Raw genomic sequence first — 24,031 nt, 5'->3', positions numbered from 1 at the left:
GGAAATACTTATGCATAAATAAATGGTTCATTATTTATCTATTTGCATATTTAATCTAGCAGTGATCTCTGAATTTCTAAATTTGCATGAAACCTTGGTCTGTTTGGTTAGGTGCTTGGAAAGGTCATGGTTGCAATTGTCAATGCTAGAGACTGTCTGTTCCATTTTCAACTGTTTCTTCTATATATATTCATATTTCATGCCCTTTCTGTGGCCCTCGGTTCAACCCATGCCTTTCATCGTCACCGAGCCTAGTTTGGCTCTCTGCCCATTAGTAGAGTGCAGCCAAAACAAAGTAGAGTATGGGGTCACTCAATTTCAGTTTTCCTTCCGAGCCCTGCCGTGCAAAAATCTCTAAATCTGCTGTTGTCACTCTACCCCTCTGCACTCAGAGAATTTGCGCAGTTTAGAGTTGGATTTATCCTTTCCAGCATTTCCCCCCAGGTAGTCTTGGTAAGTGAAATGTAATTCTGTACAATAGAGTAGCTGCTGGTCTGGGTTATCTAAAGCATGTGTGTGCCTTCCTATTTAAAGGACTCCAGTATGTTCCCCACTCCTGCTACTGCCAGCAAAGTTGAGGGGGTTGGTCAGAGTAATTTTCCCAGGTTCTCTTAAACATCCACTACTTCACTGCTCTCTGGCTCGAAACTCTTTGTGTGCTGCTGCAATAAACACTCTGCTTAAAGTCAGTCTGGATTCATGGAGCAGGTCTGAGCTGGGTATGGGTATCTTGGGCTAAAGAAGACTCTAATGATACCGTGACTTGCTAGAACAACAGAAGTCAGGAGAGAGATGGGCAGTGGAGGGCTGTATTCGGTTTATGTCATCCTTATCCTGTTCTTGCTCGTTGGCTGTTCTGGATCGGAACGAAGATTTCATTTTTAGAAGGAGTGGCCTTGTGCATTTAAAAAAGTGGTGATGCAGCTGGGTGGGGAAGTAAATAACCCAGGAAGGGGCTAGTCCAGGGAACAAGAACGGCTTATTCTTCCACCCCCAATATTTTTGACTGTCACATATTCCCCTATTGTCCTTTCCTTGAATATGCAACTGCAAGTGCATTCCGCCCATTGCAACTCATGCTGGCGCTTGAATAGGCATCTTCTCCTCAAATTGCTGTGTGGTGCGCTCGCTCTCTCAAGCGGGTGCATAGGGATAATCGAATCTGTTGTGGACTTGGGGCTCCCCACATTGGTACCAGTTAAATTATCGGGCTGACCTGTTGGCTTTCCTAGTGTGTTAGACTCCGGATGCTTCACAGCAGATGTAATAGGAGGAGGAGTACAGCTGGCTTTTTTTCTGGCTGGAGAAGAGAATAAGACATGAAAAGAAACTAAGCTGAAGAGGTAACAGATGTTCCTTTGCCTTTATAATCTACTTTCTTTTAGTGACTAGATTGTCGAATTTGTTTCTGGAGGCATTTTGAAGGAGAAAATAGACTTCTCCCAAAGTTAGCATTTGTTTATTTATTTTAGCTGTGAAAAGATGAGGGCTCATTATTGTGAGTTCCCTGTGAGTACCACGTATTTCAGCTGTATTCTCTGCTTTGGTCAGAGAATGGGATTGACTATCAAGGCCATATTTGGGTGACTGCAGTGTAACATATGGCTGGATGTCTTTTCAGATGATTTCTTTCGAAAACCCCACCTCATGAAATCAGTCACATTGTACTTGGATAAGCTGTCCATTCATTTGTACCCTTCATTAGAAAAGTTTGAGGAAGAGCTGCTGGATTTACTCAACAGTGAGCGTTTACTTAAGGTACTGTACATATCATGGCAACACTAATAACTCCTTTATCATCTCGACAGGTTTCAGAGGAGCAGCCGTGTTAGTTTGTATTCGCAAAAAGAAGAGGAGGACTTGTGGCACCTTAGAGACTAACCAATTTATTTGAGCATAAGCTTTCGTGAGCTACAGCTCACTTCATCGGATGCATTCCGATGAAGTGAGCTGTAGCTCACGAAAGCTTATGCTCAAATAAATTGGTTAGTCTCTAAGGTGCCACAAGTCCTCCTTTTCTTTTTATCATCTCGGTATTTTTATCATGCTAATAGACTGACATTGATAGGGTGATTTTCTTCAAGATGCATGTTAATAGCTTTCCTAGCAATTGAATAAACCATCTCTGTGAAGCACTTTGCCTACCATTGAAGTGCAAGCTCTGGGATGAAATGTGGTAGCTGTTTAACCGTGCAAAGCCACACTACGCAACAGTTCAGCGCAAGGTGTGCAGAATACCTTATCTAACTGAAGGCTTGTGTAGGGAGCTGCCATATGATTGGCCAAGTGAGAACCTGGCCAGGATTCAGAGAGTAATTTCCCTATACTCATGAGAAGCACCTTAGGAAATGTAATGACCACAGACAGCAAGACCTGGATCTTACATCTTTTCCCAAAGACTGCACCAACCTCCCTTTAGCCCAAAGGCGAGGCACTGGCTCAGTACTGGCCAAGGGCAAGAAGCACTGCCTAGTGAATTGCCATCACAATTTTCTAAAGCCTCTGGGCGCTCTCTCATACTCCCAACCCTGTAATGATCTGCCCCAGCCTTGCTTCAGTCATGGTATCTGGCCCAGGAATCTTCAGCTACAAGACAGAGATTCTCCGTCAGATGCATTCGCAATAAATGAGAGTTAGTGAGCGCTGGCATGTCCTTCTCTGGCATACTCGCCCATTTGTTAAGGTGAGCAGGTGCCACTTTATCTGTCTGCAATGGCTAGTCTTGATACGACGGGTCTCAGACTCTGTAGCCAGACAACGGACAGGACTTGTACTGAAGAAGCCTTTGCCCTGAATAGCTGAATCAGCGTGGGGTTTGTGCAAATACCTAAGCCCTGCAGTATTTGGAGGTAACACAGATAGAAGATATGCATGTGTAGCTGCCAGTTTTGGGATAAATTTTATTTCTGGCTAAGTCAGCAGTTCATGGGGCATGGTATTGGCATCGCCTACCGCTGATGTTATCACACAGCGTTTGTGATCTAAATCCCTGCAGTCACAATCCTATTATTAAAGCCCCAGGTAGCTAAAAAGGAGGGATTAGGTACAAGTTCCTGATTCGGTGTTTAAAATAATTATTTAGGGACTTAACACACAGCCATTTTCCGTGAAATAATAAAATACCACCGACCAAGGGAGGAGCTGTTTCTGCAGTGCTTCCAGTTCTCTGTACTGTTGTCCCTCCACGATTGAAAAGAAATCCCTAATAACCAGAGAAGCAAAACAATTGCATGTTTGCACGACGAACTGCATTGTCCTCTATCTGTGCTCATCTTACACGACAGCGATTTACCACTTACCCCATCCTAGTCGAGGAGGAACGTGAAAGGTTGAAAATTAGCAGTGGGCCTGGGGGTTGTTTTTTTTTGGGGTTGGGTATTTTGCAACAGCGACAGCACTTTTGTGTTTTTTCTACAACATTATTTTGGAAACTTTCTAAAATGAGAGACCCAAAAACCAGGCGATTATTTTAGTTTTAAGGAGCAAAGAAGGAGAAAGTACCGTAAGGCTGTTGCTTTGTTTTGTATACAATAGACACACGTATAAAAATGGCACTAGCGCAAGATTGCTTTAGGGACAGTGTGCTAATTTTCCACCATGAAAGTAATTTTATTACGTTTTAGCATTTTACTTCTTGGTTTTCTTTTTGATCATCAGAAAGCTGCTCTCCATGGTTTATGTTTGGAATATTCAAACACTAATATGTTGCAGTTTGGTCAACTTGTTTTGATTAATGGGAAGATAAAGGAACTTTAAGGTTTAATGTTCATTTTCAAATATCATATAATTTAGTAAGCAATAATGACCGGGAGGAAAATCCTTGTTTGTTTGTCATATTTGCTGTGGGTTTTCTGTTAAGATAAAACACTTTAATATCTAGCAATCACTCTGGGGCAGGTTCCATTTTTATGTCTTTATGATTAATTGCCTAAATTTTCCTTCCTGATCTTCCAAATGCCCCTTCATTGGCTAGAGGCATGAGAACCAGGAAGAGAGCAAACATAACTCACAAAAGAAAATGGATTTGCAGGGCTCTGCTCCATGTCGTATTGTGCCATCTCCCATCTGAGGGCTTTAATCTCGCCAAGCACTTCAGCCCTGATCCATCGAAGTACTTAAGCGTGTGCTTAAATTTAAGCACAGGAGTAGTCCCAGGGAGGTGAACAGCACTACTTGCATGCTTAACCGTGTTAAAAAGGAGAGGTGCACTTCTCCAAGGCCAATATGGGGAGTCCCCACTGGCCAGATTTGGGAGGCAGGAGCTGAGCATCCCTTCTGAAGTGTGTAGCTCATCCCTAGACTGGGTCGCAATGTCAATGCAATGGTCTCCCCAGCTTCTCCCAGCAGAGATGGGGCTGGGGCTGGGGCCATGGAGGTAGCCGTAATGAAGGAGCCACTTCTGCAGCACTGTTATTTCCGCCTGTGCTGTAACCATGGTGAAATTGGCCCGTTCCCCAGGATAGCTCCATGGTGGACGGGAGCGAAGTTCTCATTCAGGAACGGCGGCTGCACATCGGGGTCCACAATGGCTTATGCTTCGTTCAGACGCCTCAGGTGGTGGTGGTGGTGCCAGAGGCCGAGGTGGCTCGGGGGCGCTCAGCCAGCTTCCACAGGAAACAAGACCTCAGCGCCAAACCCAGGTATGAAGTGAAAGGACCAGTAACGGCGGAGGAGTGGCTGGTTTCTGCTGCTTTTGGCTGCCCTGTGGTGCTCCATGTCACTCCTCTTGTCAGTGGCAGATGGGCTGCAGTCCACAGGGCTAGAGCATCAGACGGCCTTCCTGCGTGCCCTCCCGGGATTTCAGTTCTGGGAAATCAGAATTGGAAAATGGGCAGGGCTGAGGGAGAAAGCTCATTACCCAGCTCTGGGCCCCATCCTGCCTGGCGTTGAGCACCTTCCCATCTGCAGAGGGAGCTGAGGAGTTTGCAGATTCAGGTCCTGTCCAACCCATGTCGCTATGGGTCAGCAGGGCTCTGAACGACTCGTCCCTTTCTTAAAAAGGCCCGTGGTGTTTTTGAGGTAGAACAACCCCCAACAACAGGTCTGGGTGTTCAAGAGAAGAATGTTTCTCAGGGGCTTGTGGTGGTGGGCCTAATACAGTTGAGCCATGTTCTTTGGGCTGTACAAAGCCTTTGCTGTTAAAATGTCAGTGAATTAATTGAACTCATCTTAGGAGTAACTCTAGAAGCACTTTCCCACGGTCTGTATCAGGTTTGCTCTTAGATTGTAAGACCTTTGGGGGAGGGACCATCATTTTGTTCTGTGTTTGTACAGCACCTAGCGCCATGGAGTCCTGGTCCCTGGCCCGGGCTCCTAGATGCTTGCACAATACAAATAACAACTTATAATAATTTCCAGACCTGTGCTCAATGCCACGCAGTACCAACAGAGCACCAGCAAGGGATGCAGCTGGAATGAATCGGCTGGAAGCTAATTTCTGCAGGACTATAATAAACAGCCCCCATTTAATCTGTGGTTTTGTTACATTCTAACGCAGCATGGTAGGTCAAGCTCTGGTTTTGAGAAGCCGCATTCGTTTGACAGAGATGGTCCGTCACCCAGCATTCGCAATCATCTTCCAGCTGGAGTATGTCTTCTGTGCACCAAGCAGAGCCGACAGGAAGGTAAGAGTGAATGTAACACTTACGAATAACTGTTTCTGCTACCCATTGTGTCCGGAAGGATCCAAAGTGCTTACAAACTATGCATGTACAGCATCGCTGACGTTCCTTAACTAGTCACACAGCATATTCTTCCAAAAGACCACGATAGCTTCTTGACGCTGTTCTGTTGATCGGTGACATTTTTAGCCTTTCTGTGATTAATTATTAAAGAACATAAATCTGTACCTGATAGACCAGAATGCTATGGTGTAACTATATATTCTGACCAAGTTTTACAATCCTCTGTTACCGAAACAATAGACAAATGGCACCTTCTGAGCAATTCTTGGCTGCAGTATAATTAGTGCAGGTATTAAAGACACATGCCATCTATTGAAAAACTCCTTATGAAAAGGTTAAGATGTTGAGCCCCTTAAAGAAAAATTGAGTAGTTTCTTGCTAATGTCTGGCTTTCTAACTTCTGAAATGCTGAATTGTACTGCATGTCATCTAGCTGGATAATAATTTTAGCTCCTTCAGCGCACTAAACTAGTATTCTCAGATTAGATGAGAGGAAAATTGAAGAGACAGATACTTGCAACTCAAAATTATTGGTTACATTTATTGTAATGAAACCATTCTTCTCAGAACTGCATTGATATTTTGTTTTATCACCAGAACAACTTAAAATTAAGCTCAGAAACAAGTTTGTAGAAAGCTTTCAATGGAGAAAAGGTCTGGAAATGATAGACTGTTGAAAGCTTGACCTTCTGGTAAAGTGAACAAAATGATTCAGATAAAAAAATATACATTGTGCGACATCTATAATGAAGACAACTATAAGACTGCATTACAGTGCAACCTTTTGTATAGAGTAGATGCACGGATAATTTATACCATGGGAAACCTGTTTTCAAGAGTCTTGAAAGAAAGATTTTGGAGCCTTGTGACTCGGAGCTGTGTCACAAGTTTAAGGTTTTCCAACCCCCATGGTAAGCTAAAGTCCCCACGAATATTTGTGGTGATTTACAGCTGTTTCTGAGTGATACACACTGTGAATTATATGTTAAATTTGGTTGCTTTCAAGTCTTCTCTGAAATATTTAAGCTGTGGTAGGCTGTTTTGGCACACACTGCTCCTCTTGCCTTGCTTTTGAGGCTGTGCGATACTTCATAAATTCTCTCTGATGGAATGGTTTCATCGTAACAAAGTACTGGATTCCAGTTAACAGCCCGACAAAGTTCTTTCTTCAGTACAGAGTGGAAGTCAAGTGTTCCAAAAAGGAAGATATGGTTTTTCCCAGAAATTGCTGACATTGTAGAACAAAAAGACGTTAAGGCCCTGGGGCCCAAAACTCCCATTGACCTTAATGTGTGTAGAGCCAGGCTCTTTCTTCTTAAAACTTTTGTTATTTCATAAGGTGCTCTTGATTTTTGCACCTAGGGTATATAGGCTTAGAATCATAGAATATCAGGGTTGGAAGGGACCTCAGGAGGCCATCCAGTCCAACCCCCTGCTCAAAGCAGGACCAAGAGTTCTTTTAGGAGTTCTCATCTCACACATTCCAATTTCAGCAGTGGTTGAGTATTTAATTCAGTTGATAAACCAAAGAAAGCACAAGAGGTTTTACTTACTGTAACATATCACTCCCTATTGATAATTATTACTAGCACATTTAATCCTTTTCATTAATACAAATGATCACTGCGTCTTAACTCTTGAAAATGCACTTGGTAATGCTCTGGTTTTCCTCCCTGTTGCTTTTTCCCCACAATACATCACTCTTGAGTAGCAATCTACTTACACAGTAAGTGCATTGATGAAAGAAAAACAAAAATTTGTTCTTTTAAAAATGACTTGATTAAAAATCTCAAATTTGCAACATAACAGAAATTGAACACAGACCTGAAGAAAGGCACCCTAAAGAAAGTGATCCTTCAAAGAGCATACAGCAGACTTATTTCTTTTGGTGAAAATTCCTAATGAAATTGTGATTGCTAATTTTAGATTCCTCTGCTTTTATTAATTAAATTATCTATCTTAATCCCTCTGTGTCTCTGGTCTTGCAAATGGGAAATTTTGATTATATTTGTCATTTTAGCCTACAATATTCTGCACTTAGCAGCTCTGACTTGGAGAACAGCTCCGATTGTCTCATGGTGAAACTATTGAAACTTCTTTATTTGTTAACCAAAAGGTCACTTTGCTTTGTGACAGCAGCAGCGTCTTCATGCTCCTGCTTGGCATTGCATGTCCTCTTCCTTCAATCCCCAAAACCCCTCAGGCAGTGGCTTCTCCTTCACCCTCTAAACAAAGTCCCAGAAGATAAGAGCTTTGGTTTCCTAGTCTTCAGTTCATTCTCTTCTGTTAACTTTACAGGCCCTCAGTTAAATATGGAAGTGGCCTTCTATTCCGTTTTATTTTAGGTGCTTTTAGGAACAAGTACAGTCGAGGAGCTGATTGGGTCTTGACAGCTGAGTTGCTTGTTTGGAATGTCACTTACTTCACCACCTGGAGACAGCTATTGTCTGTTTGCCCATTGTCCCATTCTGCACATACGCATGTAGTGCTCAGCTGGCCCCCCAGCATCTCAAGCTGCCTCAGGAATGTCTGGGCTGCGGGATCTGTAATGGAATCCTTTGGTTGCTGGTGAAACCGGGAAACACCCATGCTATTGGTAAGAGTCACTAACAACAGTCACTTCCACTCTCGTGCCTAATCGGCCTTCACCTCCCTCAGATATAATGAAAATTGTCAGGTCAGGCATCCTATGAATGCATGATTTCTCAGAGGATTTGGTAGTGATCTGAGGGTGTCGTGCAGACCGTTGGCTGCTAATCAGATCGAGTGTATGAGGCATTCAGAATAGAACTCACAACCTGGTGTGGCTACAGTGTAGGTTGGAGAAAAACTGCACTAACTCTGCAGAGGAAGAAGAGAGAAACTGTCAGTGTTGTTGTTCTGACTCTTGGTAAACATTCTGATGCTACAGGGCACCAGGAAAGAACCCAGAAAGATAGACAGTGAGCAAAGGAGCAGGGTCAATAGCTCAGTTACTCATGGATGTCAAAGAGGGCATATCTAAAATGTTCCATCCCATAGAAAGAAGCTACCCACACGTTAACCTTTGGATGCCAACCATCACTGGACCTGCCCCTAACAATAGGCTCTCAGGCCAATTTGATCCTTTCTTTCTATTGCTGAAGTGAGAGCTGAGTGAGGCTAAATGTTAAAAGCTGTTTGGGCTTATTTGCCTGTTAATATCATTGGGCACCGCAGCTCTGTACTGTTCTGTACCCCCTTTGATTTGCAAACTAGAAAGTAGAGCTGGTCAAATTAAGAGTTGCGAATCAGATTAGCTGGGAATTTAGTTGCTTGTTCTGTCCTTGAATGATTCATGCTCTTGACATCTGTGCATGAATCCATTCTTAAGTATTCTCTAGGTAGTTTGGACAAACAGTTTTCAGCTTGTGGGTTGTTTGGTTTAGCTAATCTATTCACTATACATTATATTTGGTCATCCAAATCACATGATGTTGCTTGTTCTCCATGTCTGGGCCACTGAACCTTCTTAGAAAGGAGATTAGCAAATAACCTCTCATGCACATAAAAGTATGTATATGAGAATCAGCCGTTCCCCAAACACCCATGTGAACAAAACCCATTCGCGTCAGTCTTTTTAAGGAGCGAATAGGAAGGTGGCAGGAACATGGCAGAACTGAAGAGCACTACAGAATTCGAACACGTGCATAAACACAACTTTTCCGGATTCACCCCACTCTTCTAGAAAGTGGTGTTTGTTTCTTACGCCTTGATCCAGCACCCATGGAAGTCAATGGAAGTCTTCAGCAGGAGTTAGATCAGGCTTTTAATGTGGATACCTTTGTGCTAAAATCATAGCTAATTGAGAATCTGACTCTCCCCTTGTGTTGATCTAAATATTTAATGTTATGTTGGAACATTATAAAACCTGGAGCAAAAATTGTACTTGACTATAAAGTGTCTTTCAGAATCAAACAATAGCTCCTTTTGTAGCTCACATGTTGCTTCTGAAGAACTATTTCAGTCTGTAGAGTAGAAAGGCAAATATCGCCCATCAAAATGACAAAGTGCTTTTTAATGGTCCCACATGTAATGTGGCACAAATGGGCTTATGAAGTCTTTCTAATTATATGTTAATTTTTTCCGCTATAAATGGAGAAACCTAGCCTGCAGCAGTCCTGGAGTGCTCTGGCAAGCTCAATTGGAGAATTTCAACTTTGAAAAAGCGAATTCTTCTTTAGGTTTTAGTACAAAATGGAATTTTTGCACTATGAAAATAATTCATCCTTTCTTGGTCCTTTTTTGAATCCTTAACTCCATGTGTGAGTTTAAATCTTTTATTGTTCCGAGGATTTCAAAAACACAATTCACCGACTTTGGATGAATTCCCTGTACCAATATTATGCATGCTAGCATACATTTATTGGGATAAGTGCACACATTTAAATTGTTTCATCCAGTTTTTTAGTCCAAATTCTGGAGCAATGCAAAATTGTGGCAAGCAGACAGAAAGCTATTCACTACCATTATTGTCTTTAACGCTGAGGAATTCCATGGAATCAGTGATGTAAATGGGGATCATGCAATAAATTCCTTCCCACACCAACCCCATGTGTGACCATCTCATACCCCGCATCATGAGATGTGACTGCCTGGTCCCTAGGCACAACACCGAACTGGTGCACTGAGTTGATTTCAATGGGATAAGACTTCACATTATATTGTGTTGGGGGGGATGGGAATGGATGTGAGCTTCTCCACCTATATCCTGAATAGTAAGCATAGGCCATTTCCAGCAGTAGGACATTGGGCAAGATGCGTAAGTGATCTGATGCAATGTTGCAACCATGTTCTTCCCTGCGTAGATGGTAGTTTTCACTCCTTGAAATACCGGGTAGGATAAGTCCAGTTAATGCTATATAAATGTATCCTCCATTAAAGATAGGAATCTCCCTTCGGAATGCCTTCAGCTTTGTCTTCATCACCTGTGTTGATTGCTGTGCCTGGACTCTGTCTCTTAGCAGCCACGCTTTGAAATAAAGGTCTAGGCTATCCCTGTGAGAGCTCTCAGCAAGGTATGGACACCGGAATAGGTTTGCTTATTGCAGTCTTCCATTTTATCCCAGAGGTCTTGAACCTGGAGGGTTTGAGTAACTGGGACTCAGGCTGTGGTGGGAGCATTTGAGCTTCATGGAGAGTGGAAGAGGGCTTGGGAAGCCTTTAGGTTTTGGGTGTTGGTTCAGTGTGAATGGATTTTAATAATATTGTGTGCATGTAATTAGGACCCATGATGGGTTCATATTTAATATACATAAATATGTAAAATAACAAATGAGTCAATCTTTGGAACTAAAAAAGACCCGTCTAATACTTTTATCACAAAATGGGGGCAGGTTTGGCCTACAGTAGGTTATGTTTATAGTATCTAAATCCAAAATAAGACCATTTTCACTTCTTTGGTGAAGAATGTAGCTTTTGTGTTTTTTCCATATGGAAAAGCTCATTAATGCAAGAGCCTGTGTTACAAGTGCAACCTCCTGTAACAACTGCGTCTAATGCTTTAATAGAAGGTAGACACAAAGTATTGCTAAAATGGCCAGAGTCATCCAGTGCTTTGCATTGCTCACTCATTGTTAGAGTGAGAACACGGAGGTTTGCATTAAAATGATTCCGCCCTGTTAACCAGCACTGTCTGGATGAGCCATTTTTGCCTTATTTTAGTAAATTGAGACCCTAATGACTTGGATAAAGATGATCGAATTCAGGGAGATAAGGGATTTTTAAATGGTCTGTTTTGCATGCAGTGCCTGAGGCAGACAGCAGGGGAGCCTCATCCTGGTGGACTGATAAATTGCTCCTCTTGCCCTGTTCCATATACGTGGCCTGCCTGTCTCTCTCTCTCTAGGGCTGGGGGATTTCTAGCACATGTTGTGCAGGCTGTCACCTACAGGGATCCTTTACTATTCCAGCCATTAGTTTGTAGTAAGAACGTGCAGCTTAATCAATAGCAATTGATTTGTTATGAGTCCCTAATTGTCCCGCTAAGATGATTGTGAGAGGGTCATTGATAATGCAGTAAATGTCATCTCTCATTAGAGCTGTCCAAAGGAAAACTGGGGGGGAAATGGATATTTATATAAGTGACACATGCCCTACTGGCAGATGGGATTTGTATTGATTGGGAGAAGACAAGCTGAAGAGAACCATACAATTGGAAAATTAGATATTGGATTCAATGAATTTAAAAAATTAAAACCCGAGGACCTGCAGAGGTCTGGGTATTTGAATGCAGATTTTTATTTTATTTTTGTACACTGATAAGAAACTTAAATTTATTTGAATGAAAGTCCAGTTCTAGGTGTAGTTTAAAAAAATAAAGAATCAAAGTGTATTTAATTCTGGAAGAAGGTACCAGACAGAGAGCTCTGTCGGCTGAAGTCCCATGCTTAGCCATGGAACAGATACAGCACGAGCAGCGGGAGCTAGATGCTTGTCCTACATTGTCTCCTTACCAATGTGCTTTAAAGCTGCCCTGGAAGGAGCACCTCTAGGAGATCAGTTTAGCCTCCATGGCTCAGTCAGTCCATGCCCTCAGCTGAGACTGCTAACAATTATGGTAGTGCTTTTAGTGATATGGTCCCTTGTACAATAGGACGTGGGCCACAGTCTCATCTGTTTCTGTCCATCCAGAGACATTCACCCAGTAACTCAGCACCTATATAAATTCCAAACTGATACTCTCAGAGAGCTCAGAATTTCTGCATTTCTCTTCCCACCTCTCAAGTGGAGATTTTTTAATTTAGCCTTTAAATGTTTTGGCTAGATTGGGTGGCTCAAGGAAGCTGGTCTCAGATCTAGTCCTGAGGGCCCTGAATAGTGTGGTTATGATATCTTCTGGCTGCTAAGACAGCTTTGTCTCCTTACCCACCCAGTGTTGGCTGACTGCTCACTGCTGATGTGGGCTGACTTCGAGGTGAAATGCTCCTAGTTCCAATATCCCTGTTGCCTTGTGCAACCAACAGAGATTTATGAACACACCTACAAATGCTGCTCTGTATTGTGCCTGAAGCTTGTGGTCTTTGAGGATGCTGGTAAATAACAGGTCTTCAGCCACAGTCTCCACTCTCCTGTGACTGTTTGAGAAGGGTAATTCATTGCAACTTCCTGCCCAGTTCATAGATTTTGTTGCTGGCAGAATAAACCCAGTTGAAAAATGGAGTCTTTGCAAACTTCTTTGAAGTCTCTCTGTCCTTGTTGACATTGTCCTGGGCTCTGAACAAGGCACAGAATGAGGAAACCCCTTCCCTAAAGAGTTATCTGGCAGCACTGGGGACATGAAAGGGAGATGTTTAAGCTGCATGCCTCCAATGGATATATTACATTCAGAACGAGGCTGATGGGAAGTGGGCATTCCTGTATGTGCTGCAAATCAAAAAAGAAAAGAAGAAGGGTGGGAAAGCTGGGCCAATGCAGGTGCTTTTAAACTATTCTGAATCCCTTTGGCATGCCCATGGCAATGTCCCCTCCTTTCAGCTACCACTGCAGCAAATTCTGTACCAAAGAGCCTGCTTCCCTGCCTACATCTCCCCCTCTCCTTCTCTCCTGCGTGGTGCACCGGGATGCTGTCCATGCCGCTGTCCTTGCCTTTGAACTTGACACACATAATTCAGCCTGGAATGTCAACTCAAGTAGCACACAGGTGCTACCTGGGCAATCCTGAATCCTCTGCTGCTCGCAGAGCGTCTGTCTGTGACTTTGACATTGCTAAAGGGTTATGGAGCCTGAGACGGGATTAGCATCCATCTGACATGCTGGTGTGCTGTAAACTGCACTGATGGGAACCGTCAAGCCAGGCCATCAATGGCTTCAAAGTGAACCCAATTAACCTCTGCACTCCCTTTATGCAGAGCGGTTGATCCCAAAGCTGATTGCCATGCTAATCGCAGTGTCCTCTGTACCATGATCAGCACTTTGCAGGGAGCTACAAGAGGGATTTCAGTCACTGACAGACCTGTAAGCTTGTTTTTATACATACCCTTCTATAATGTCCGATTTTAAGGGGAAACTTTTAAAGTGATTGTCTGAGTGGAACCCGTTAGCTTCTTTTTAGAATACATTTCCCACCTTGGAGGACCTGGCTCAGAAGTATGCTGTTTATACTGCCATTTCAATGTGGGAATTAAAATTATTTTTAATGGTCTCACTGGTTCTTGCAGCAGAAAAGAAATCTCCGTCTCTATACGGGCAATGTGTCGTCGTGGGAAACACAGTCCCAATGATTATGGCAATGATGGTAATCCCTCAGCAGGGTCCGTGCTAGCACTCACATTGTAAACCCTTCTAGGCAAAGTTTATGTTGGCTCTGGATTGAAATTTGGCCAGATAGTCATAGTGCAGGAGAAATGGGGCTGTCGTTTTTGAGAGCTAGGTATGGAAAACGTTACATGCTGTTAACCAAACAGCCTTTCCTCCTGTTTTTGGATTATGTCACAAAGGTATGAAGTGCGGTTATCACATAGCCTGATTGCCAGGAAATGTTGTATTGGTAGCACACACGGCAGAGATTTGTTACACTTACGTTGTGGATAAACTGGATTTGTACTTGTAAAATAAAACATTCTAGAGCCAAATGCGGTCCAATGGTTAAAGCAGGGAACTAGGAGCCAGGACTGTCTCCAGCCATGCCTCTGAGATTATATGTGACCTCAGACAGCTGATCCTGTTCATGCAGATGTTCCCAGTGACAAAGTATGAAGACGAGACGACAAAAAACTTGTGCTAAATCTAAGCACAGTTGTCTCTGACTAGCAGGTAGCAAGCTATTCCAAGTTCTCCACGAGGCCTCAGCAGCTCCTTTTCACAAAGAAAGATAATATTGGTACTTCTTTAAGACCTGCAAATTCAGGGATTTGAAGAGAATTTTTTACGTTATGAGCAAAATGTGGGGCTGGAAAGACAGATAGCATGCTTCAAAATAGTACACCTCAAAATTGTGTTGAGACAATGGAAGTTATGGCTACAATATTGAAGTCACAAGGGGAAATACGTAACTGAAGGGAAGAGCCCTGGGGCAGTGGACGGTATTCATTTTCTCCATATTGAACTAATACTGGAGTGCTGCCATTCACAGTCGTTTATTGTGTCCTTCCTATTTATTGTTGTTCAGCTGGAAAAATTACCCTTCTGTGTTGGGAGATGAGAGAATATGGTATCTCGCCTCTCAGTAAATATAGCTTCCCTCCTGTGTCCTAGGAACATCCAGCCTTCACATGCAGAGATTTAGGATTTTTCAGGTATGCAATAGCAGTCTCTTCAGTAACAATAATTGTGTGTGTACATTAGTAACCGGTAGAGGCCTAACCATGTGGAGTAGTTGCGAATATTTGCAATGGTAGTGAGATGGGAGGCTAATTTCTTTTCTAATATTCATGGGTTGTGCAGAAATATATATGCATCTGTGTTCATTTTAGGTCATCGCTTATGATGTGATGCACTGTTCATTCTGAATATTGATTAGGGTTGAAAGCCAAACAAACAGAAAAGAAAAAGGCTGCAGACAACATGCCTGTCACTCTGCTTGGAGATGATGAGGTTCCGACGAAAGATGGCTAAAGGCAGACGATTATTACCATTCAGCAGGCAGAAAATGGCTAATGGCCAATTCCTGTTTGATTTTGGATTGGATGACAGCAGTCTAGAGTGGCACAGAGATAGAGTTATGGCACGACACCAAATGCTCTTCATATCTGTTTATTTACTCTCATATATATTTTTAATCCTAGGCATTGTCCATTTCCTCTTTGACGAAAGCAGCCTATATGCATTCCATCCGATGGACTGTTTGGAATCCTGTGCTGGACTCGAGTTCCACGGACGTGATCTTACCACTGCAAGGAAGCGCCCAGCATAACCCCAGCCATGTGTTAGTTTACAAGATGCCCCCCACCAGCATGAGCTCTGCAGAGGTAAAAAGAAGCTCTTCTGAGCTCTCCTTTAGCGAAGGTGCATCAAAACCACCCTACAGGTTTTCAGTACACACACGGCACAGAGCATTCTTGTTGGTTTAAAAGCTTCGTACAAGAATCTTGCTAAGTAGCCCAAACCCAATGCCAACCAGCCACTGAGTGAACACACATGAGAAAAGGAGGAAGGATAATGCATCAGAAAATACACATTGCACATTTATTTTGTCAGCTGTTTGATGTTCATTATTTATATGACATTCATGCCAAGTGCGCTGTCATATACTTTATAAAATTATTTATTTTGGCAGTGTCTGGATTTTTGTGCTAGGTGATAGTCCTTGCTCTGAAGAGCTTACAGTTCACTCTATATGATCCTTCACTTCCCTAGGAGCTGTCCTTTAATATTAGACAGGTTTCAGAGGAACAGCCGTGTTAGTCTGTATTCGCAAAAAGAAAAGGAGTACTTGTGGCACCTTAGAGACTAACCAATTTATTTGAGCATGAGCTTTCGTGAGCTACAGCTCACTTCATCAGATGTTTACCGTGGAAAGTCTGCTGCAGTTTCCACGGTAAACATCTGATGAAGTGAGCTGTAGCTTACGAAAGCTCATGCTCAAATAAATTGGTTAGTCTCTAAGGTGCCACAAGTACTCCTTTGCTTTAATATTAGAGAGGCCAAAAGGAAACCACCAATGTTTGGGTGGCTTAGTAAGGGTCTGTGATTAGCGATGCAGAACAAGCACCCATCTCTGAGAAAGATGCTTTCTGTACAGAATTCCATTATAACACTAAACTGGGTCCTTCACATTCACACACTAATGGGGAAAAGTCATGACACTGGATTCTATTCTGTATCTTAACTATAGATTGCGTAGAGAGTGAAGATATGTGTATGTTGCTTAAACTTTGTTAAACTTCACACAAAGTGTGGGGGCAAGGAGAGTTTGCAAACATGGTTGAGTGGTTTTGCTAGTCCATTCCATTGCACATACAGTCTTTTCCCAAGACTTTTTCTGGCTCTAACTGGAAAGCCTCAATGAAAATCTGTTCACCATGCATTTCATAAGAATTGGGAAAGGGTGCAAGCTTTTGACAAATATACTGTTCCCAGATGATTTTCTAGTTTTAACCATAATCTGGCGGCCACTCTAGATATATTAACCTCATTGAGAAGGCAGAAGGTGCTAAAGAAATTAGTCCTTTGGGTCAGTTTTTTTATCCCCCCTCATGTCTCTCATTTTAAGTCTTTCTCCTGTATTTGAGCCTTGGCAGTTTGAGAGATTAGGAACCAGATTCTGCTCTCAATTACAGCATGTAAATCCATAGTAGAGGCTGCTCCAGTTTTACAAAATAAAACGAATAAAGAATGAATGTTGTGTGCTGTGCAACACAGGCAGAACCATTCAGGCAAAACAGAAATGGAGAAATAATAGAAAAGAATTGAAATTAGCCAACACAGGGTGGGCCTTGGAAGGAAATGCCTGGTATGGGATCGGGTGCCTGGTTCCTGATAAGAATGAATCTATTACAGCTGGGGGTTGAGTGTATTTCATTATTGGCTGGTGGAAAGATTCACGAAAGAGAGCAAAGTAGCTAAAATCTCCCCTTCTTTTGTCTCCTGAGCTAGAAGAGACTCATGCTAGTTGATGAAAAGGATATTTGAAGGCTATTTTACATTTAGAAAGGGTTTCTCTAAAAGGGAGTTTTAGATAGAGAAGATTTTGATCTGCTTGTAATACAAGAACACAGCAGTAGAACAGTCTAGTTATCAGAATCACACAGAAATGTGCAGTGTGCCTTCTTGGGGTCCAAAGGGTTTTCAATCTAATGCAGTAATGGGGGAACTGCTGCTTGTTTTTGGTGGTTGCACTGACGTCAAGGACCATTTGGGGAATCCTGCTGTAGATTAATGAATTTGTTCCCCCAAAACACTTGGCAAGATGTTGCTTCCTTCTGTTTTTATCCAAACCTATTTGCTAGAGTTCTTTCCTAGTGCTGGTCTGGTGGAAAGCCAAAGTTCATTCTTGATCTGGTGGACAGGTTTACAAATAGACCAATAAAAAGAAAAGGAGTACTTGCGGCACCTTAGAGACTAACACATTTATTTGAGCATGAGCTTTTGTGAGCTACAGCTCACTTCATCGGATGCATTCAGTGGAAAATATAGTGGGTAGATTTTATATACACAGAGAACATGAAACAATGGGTGTTACCATACAGACTGTAACAAGAGTGATCAGGAAAGGTGAGCTATTACCAGCAGGAGAGCAGAGGGAGGGGCGGGACCTTTTGTAGTGATAATCAAGGTGGGCCATTTCCAGCAGTTTACAAGGACAGTAGGAGGGGAAATAAACAAGGGGAAATAGTTTTACTTTGTGTAATGACCCATCCACTCCATCTTTATGCAAGCCTAAGTTAATTGTATCCAGTTTGCAAATTAATTCCAATTCAGCAGTCTCTCATTGGAGTCTGTTTTTGAACAGACCAATGTGTGCGAAAAAGCACACAGGCCACATTGTGATGCTGTAATATGACCAGAAACTGAACTAACAAACTGTAACATAAAGCTCTTTCTTCCAGTCTGTAGGATCAGAGTTACAGTTCTGGTAATTAATCCATCCTACCTGAGCTTTGGAGGAAAATTTGATGATAATTTTGGAGTTTAGTGTCATTCCACAACTTTTCGTGCCTCAAGGAAAATAACTTTCAGACTGAACCAAAGCTTTCTGGGAACCCCATTTAAAAAAAATTATCTGTTGGTAGTCCTGCTGCCATATGCCTTGCGTTACAATTTCTTATTCTAACTTTGTTGGCTGCTTGGCAGTAGAACTCCTTTGATTCCAGAGAGCGGGTATGGAGGATATGCACAGAGCACAGTTTTTTCTAAATCTGTTTAAATTTCAGGTGAAGCAGGTTGAGTCTGGCACAGTCCAGTTCCAGTTTTCCACTGATTCGGAGGAACATCTTGGGACTTCTACAAATTCCTTAAGTAACACCAGAGAAGAGCCGCGATGCTCAGCGAAGCCGTCCACACCATTTCTGAGTGAGTATTTTCCAGATTGGTGACTTGTAAAGCACATTGCCTGGCTTCAATCTCTGCTCAAAAAAACCCAAACACTGAACACACAATACAGAAGGCATAGAATGCACCAGCTACGGTCGTGACTGAAGTTTATTTTAATTTGAATTGGTTAGTGGGATTCTCACTCCCTATGCTGCTTTTAAGCTTGCAAAATTCAACTGTGACAGCATAGAACTTGGCAACATATTGTCTGTGAGACCCCGGTACAGTGTAGGAGTTGGTTCACTGCTACCCATTGCCTGGAACAAGAGCTGTGCAAGGCCCTGGGGCGGAGAGAAAAGGAAACATTTTTTACTTAACACATGACTGGCCTGTGGAACTCACTGCTACAAGATATCTTTGAGGCCAAAAGCTTAGGAGGATTTTAAAAAGGACTGGACATTTTAATGGACAATATGAACATCCACAGTAGGATAAAACTATGTAGACAGGGTATAGCCCCACATGCTTCAAGGTATAAAACAACCACTGCCTGATGGGGATTAGGGAACAATAACCCCAATGGGCAGGTTATTCCAGGATGTGTCACCACAGGATCTCTGACACCTTCCTCTGAAGTGTCTGATCTGGCTACTGTCAAGGCAGGATACTGGACCAGGTGAACCATTGGGATCATCTGGTATGGCACATTCCTATGTTGTGTCAAAAGGGATGAGGTACAGAGACAAAGGACCAAATCTTTCCTGCCTAGATCCTGCCTGGTGATGAGAAGTTTGGGCAAAGTCTCTGTACCAGATCAACAAGCTCAAGGCCTGACCACCACTGTGCAAAGGACCTGAGTGTGTGTTGACCATTCCCAAGTTCTAGTCCCAGATGTGACACTACCTTTGGGTACATCACTTCCTCTCTGTACCTCAATTCTCCATCTTAAAATCGGGGATAATGATTCCATCCTTCCTTCCAGGGGAATTATGTGGCTAATTCATTGATGTTTGTAAAGTGATTGGAGAGCCTTCAATGAGAGGTGCTTTTATTGTGCAAAGTACTAAGACTTCACACTAAGCGTCTATGCCTGGGCTCGTGCACTGCGACCTGTCGTCCCAGGGGAATAACCAGCCTGTCAATAGCATGAGGTTTTTGGGAATGTGGGCTACTAAGGGACCGTTTCCTGTTGAACCTGGGAGAAGGAATTTGCAAGGCAGAAAGTCTCTGCAATAAAGTTTTCATCCCCAGTATCTTCAGGCCGGCCTGGGCTTTGGAGATGCGAACCCCTACAGCCTCATGGAGTGGCATTCCAACAACCACCTGAAATGTACCATTCTTGTATAACACTGTGATTTATTTCTTTAAACCCTAAACCCCCCGGATGGTTTGAGTAATTGATATAGACTGAATAAATAACCTCATTTAATTGTCCTTTATAAAATGTGAAAACACTACTTATTTAATCAGCATGTACCTCTGATGCCAGTGTATTCTGTTCTAGGGTCTAACTGAGAAAAAAAACATGTCGTTTAGTAGGGTAGGAGGAAACTTGTAGAATTCAAAACTTTGGGAAACCTTGCTGACTATATTTTTCATCATGTTTGCAAAACTAGGTCAGGTCTGTGAACCCTCTTTTCCTGTCATTTAAACACAGTAGTTTTCCCTCAAGCATGATTCAATTTAAAAAAGAAGGAAAGAAATCCAACCTTTTCCTAGATAAAGGGAAGGCTTTGCTGTACATTGGGAACAAAAGTTAATCTGACAGAAGTGGTAGCCTATGTATACTGTGTGTTCATGTGTGCAGCTAAAATATACTGTAGGGTGATGTTTTCAAAATCATTCAGCCCAGTTGCTCCCATTGAAGATGGTGGTAAAATTGCATTTGACTTCACTTGGAGTTAGGTCCAGGCTGAGTGCTTTTGAACCCTGGCCCCTCCAAGTTACTTTTTTTCTCCCACTGCTCTTCTTTTCCTCAGCAGGAAACAAACCCAATATGCTAGAGTTTGAGTTGAACTGGACTGGGTTCAAAATCAGGCAAAATGAGTATGCCCATTTATCCAGCATCTCTTTATATGGAACGATGTAATTGATAGTTTCACCGTGGGAGGTACTGTAAAAAAATGAGCAACTCATTGAAAGTCACTCCCCCCCTCTGCTGTTTTTAATCTTTCTCGATTTATCTATGGGTGCGCTAACCAGATTGCTCTCAACTTAACTGCCTGTTTAAACATCAGTGTGAGAGTTTATTTCCTTATTAATGTGGTATTGTTTCTGAAGTCTATAGGACTATCTGTATTTGAGGAACTGCTAGAAAACGTCGTCTGTTAGTAAACGTTTTGCTGCATAAAGTGTCCGCTTTAACTAGTGAGTGCCGGTAGGTAGCCAGTTCTTGTCAGGGATGGTGGCCAGCCTCCCCTGGAAACAGAGGCATGTCTAATACATACCAGGGAACCCATTTCAAGTCTCCAGGTGGAAGCAGAGGAATAGACAGTGCAGTTTATTACACAGCTGCCGAGTAAAGTAAGAACATGCCTGTGTTTGAGAATCTCTCCTAGCCCTATGGAGTGGAGACCTCCTGGAGAGTTGTTTTTCTTCTCTGTCTTCTGGAGGCTCTGTTCAAAACAGAACGACATTTTCATGCTTTGGAACCTGTTGATGTGAGCAGGGGTTCAGAGCGGCCTCCCATGGAACGTTGATTGGGGCTCCACGAGTGTTTGTAGCACGTATGCTTTGAAACACTGTCTCCCGCAGAACGAACGCTCGCGGTTGAGCTCTCCTTGGGAACAGCACAGCCACACCTGCAGCATTTCCACTGTCCCATTGGGTGCGGAAGCGGGGGGTGTCAAATCACTGCTGCCTCACACATCATAATACAGGCGTCTGCTACTGAAGTATCATGAGAACGTAGTCTAGCAGATTCATCTGTTTGTACCTTATCATAGAAATACCTAGACTCTTCCTATCGAGCCTGACTCTGCTGAATGCATTTAATTTGAACTTATTTTGTTATGCTCCCTCCAGAGCTTCCAGTTACAATCTTTCTCTGCATTCTCTCCCAAGCCTCAGTAAAAGACTTTAAACACAAAACAGCTTTTAAGTTACGACCGAAACCTTTTCTGTTTGAATATTTTGCAAACTGCTATGGGTCCTTTGGTAACCCTAATGATATTGTAGGTGTCAGCTTTAGTGATGCACTTTGACTTATAGATATGAATAATGCTCCATGTTTTGAAGTATTAAAGCAGGCTAAATGTGGGCTACGTTATGCATCATGAAATCCACTAGAGGGCAGTCGGACCATGGGTTTTGCCTTGTAAATATGCACTGACTCGTATTCTGCATTAGAACTTTCTGGCTTGTCACAGTTGGGTTGGTTTGTTTATTTGTTTAATAGGTTTTAAAACGGAAATCTTGAAAGGGCCAGTTGAAGCTTTTTAATAGTGGCGTTTCCTTGGGTATATTGAGTTAGGATCTCCTGGACATAATTGCAGGACTTTGCTTGAAGTGTCTTTTCGTAAAGGCAATTGAGTTGGCATTAATCAATATAATTAAGTGGATTACAATGTGGAAAAAAGGAGAGGTAAATTCATCTGAACATGTATGGCCAGTGCCATATCTATAGGGAGCAAGGAGCCTGAGCTATCGTGCAGAATGTGAAACGACACTGGGCTACAGTGTTGAGCAAGAACATGCTGTAGCTAATAGTCTGTAAAAAAAACAAAACAAAATGCCCACTATATTTGGATGACCTCAGTGCCACAATAATAACACAGTGTGTAACCAAGTGAGAAACCCAGAGTGCAGATCCTGGGACATCTGCCTCTCTGTCTCTCTCTCCATGAGAGCACTGCGGAGGTGGCACGGTGAGCTTGTAAAGTCTTCACCGGTGCCGCTGTAGGTAATATTTTACTGACTGAGCAAAGTTGGCATAAGCCAAATTTCCTCTTACCTAGACTAATGTTATGATGACTGCTAATTGATTAAATCCCATCTAGTTGGCATTATTGGTGTTATTTATTTGTGTTGTGGGAGTGCCTAGGAGCCCCTGTCATGAACCCCACTGTGCTAGGTGCTGTACAAACACAGAACAAAAAGACTGTAAGATCTCTGAGGCAAGGGCTGTCTAAGTAAAGGGATGGTCCATTAAGGAAAGATGAGATATTCACAGTTTCTACATGCATCTGCCTGGGGCTTACACAGGAGATCTCATGCATTGGTCATACTGCCTCCTTTTGGGGTGACCGTAGTTTGGTGTGGGTTATTTCACAAGACGTTACCCTGTGTGGCTGACAGACAAAGTCCCCCCCACCCCCACCCCGACAGACCCTCACAATTAGCTGGGGAACCAGGAAGGGTTAGTGAGAATTCTTTCCTAGTTAGGAAAGAACCTCCTCACAGGAGAACCTGAGTTAGTTTACCACACACCAGGACAGCAAGCAGTCTGTGAGTGCAGTGCTCAGGTCTCTTCACTGAAGCCAGCGGCTCACCTGCCCCTTCTTTTCCATCATTTTAAGACAAGTATTCAGAAATCCTGCTGGCAGACTTTTAGCCAAGATAAATAACATTCCCAATCTATTGTAGATTCCATTGACTTCTCCATGGGACTGGGAAAGACCAGGTGTAATTTGTCTCAGCTGGGTATATCTGTCTGTCTGACACGCTGAACATGGATATGAAAAACTTGTAGGCACAACGCCTGGCAAGTAAGCTTAGGTTTGAAAACCTGCCAAGAGTCTTTAATAGAAACAATTCTAACTTCTGGTGTCTCAAGAAGAACATGAATCCTCCTGCCTGTTTCTTTCAAATTACTTGAATACAAATGCTATTGGCATTTATCAAACACTGGTTTATAGTTCCACAGCCCTAAAAATGCACCTGTCCACTGTTCTTGGTTTTACCCCCCATTTGAGCTATGAGCAAACCTAGTGCCTGGGTAGAATGATAAATCTTGTTCCACGTACACCAGGAACAAGTGTCAGGCAGTCTCCAGTAACTTCCTTGGAGAGTCTTGGTGCTGGAAGCCGCAGCCAATAGAATGAGCGTAATGTGCATTTATCTAGAGTCTGCGCATTTAGACTATGAGCGTAATGTGCATTTATCCAGAGTCCCTTCTTCTGATGCTTGTCAGAATTCCACAGTTTCAGTCAATCCACCAGAATATACTCCCGAGTCCCTGTCCTTTCTACCTACGCACCTTGAGAGATCGCTTGACTTTTAAAGGAGACTAGTGCAGACCTTTGGAAAGCATTGACAGGTTATGCTTCCTTTGACAATGACATTTACTCTAAAGAACACTGTCAACATAGTGATTGCTTTGTGTCTTTCACAGCTAGTTTTTGATAATGTCAGTCGAGGCTCTAGTTTCCTCTCATTCAGCAAAAGCTCTAGCCCTAAAAGTAGCAGTAATAATAAAA

At 42.7% G+C, this 24,031-nt stretch overlaps 1 protein-coding gene across 5 annotated transcripts in view; it reads left to right on the top strand.

The window, feature by feature from the left end:
- Positions 1-24,031, top strand: part of NPHP4 (nephrocystin 4) — a 99,722-nt gene that overhangs the window by 32,751 nt on the left and 42,940 nt on the right. For 4 of the 5 annotated variants that reach the window (XM_048825254.2, XM_048825253.2, XM_048825252.2 and 1 more), the window contains 5 exons: positions 1,622-1,758; positions 4,459-4,640; positions 5,498-5,624; positions 15,428-15,610; positions 18,515-18,653. In XM_048825254.2, the coding sequence (XP_048681211.2) occupies positions 1,622-1,758; positions 4,459-4,640; positions 5,498-5,624; positions 15,428-15,610; positions 18,515-18,653 (768 nt within the window). Of the gene's footprint in view, positions 1-973; positions 1,344-1,621; positions 1,759-4,458; positions 4,641-5,497; positions 5,625-15,427; positions 15,611-18,514; positions 18,654-24,031 lie in introns of those variants that run through there. The other variant, XM_048825256.2, reaches the window with a different exon arrangement.

Source organism: Caretta caretta, chromosome 18 (assembly GCF_965140235.1).
Source record: "Caretta caretta isolate rCarCar2 chromosome 18, rCarCar1.hap1, whole genome shotgun sequence".
NCBI classification, from domain to species: Eukaryota; Metazoa; Chordata; order Testudines; family Cheloniidae; genus Caretta; species Caretta caretta.
Note: the sequence above shows the minus strand (reverse complement) of the source record. Positions and strands in the feature narration are given on the sequence as shown.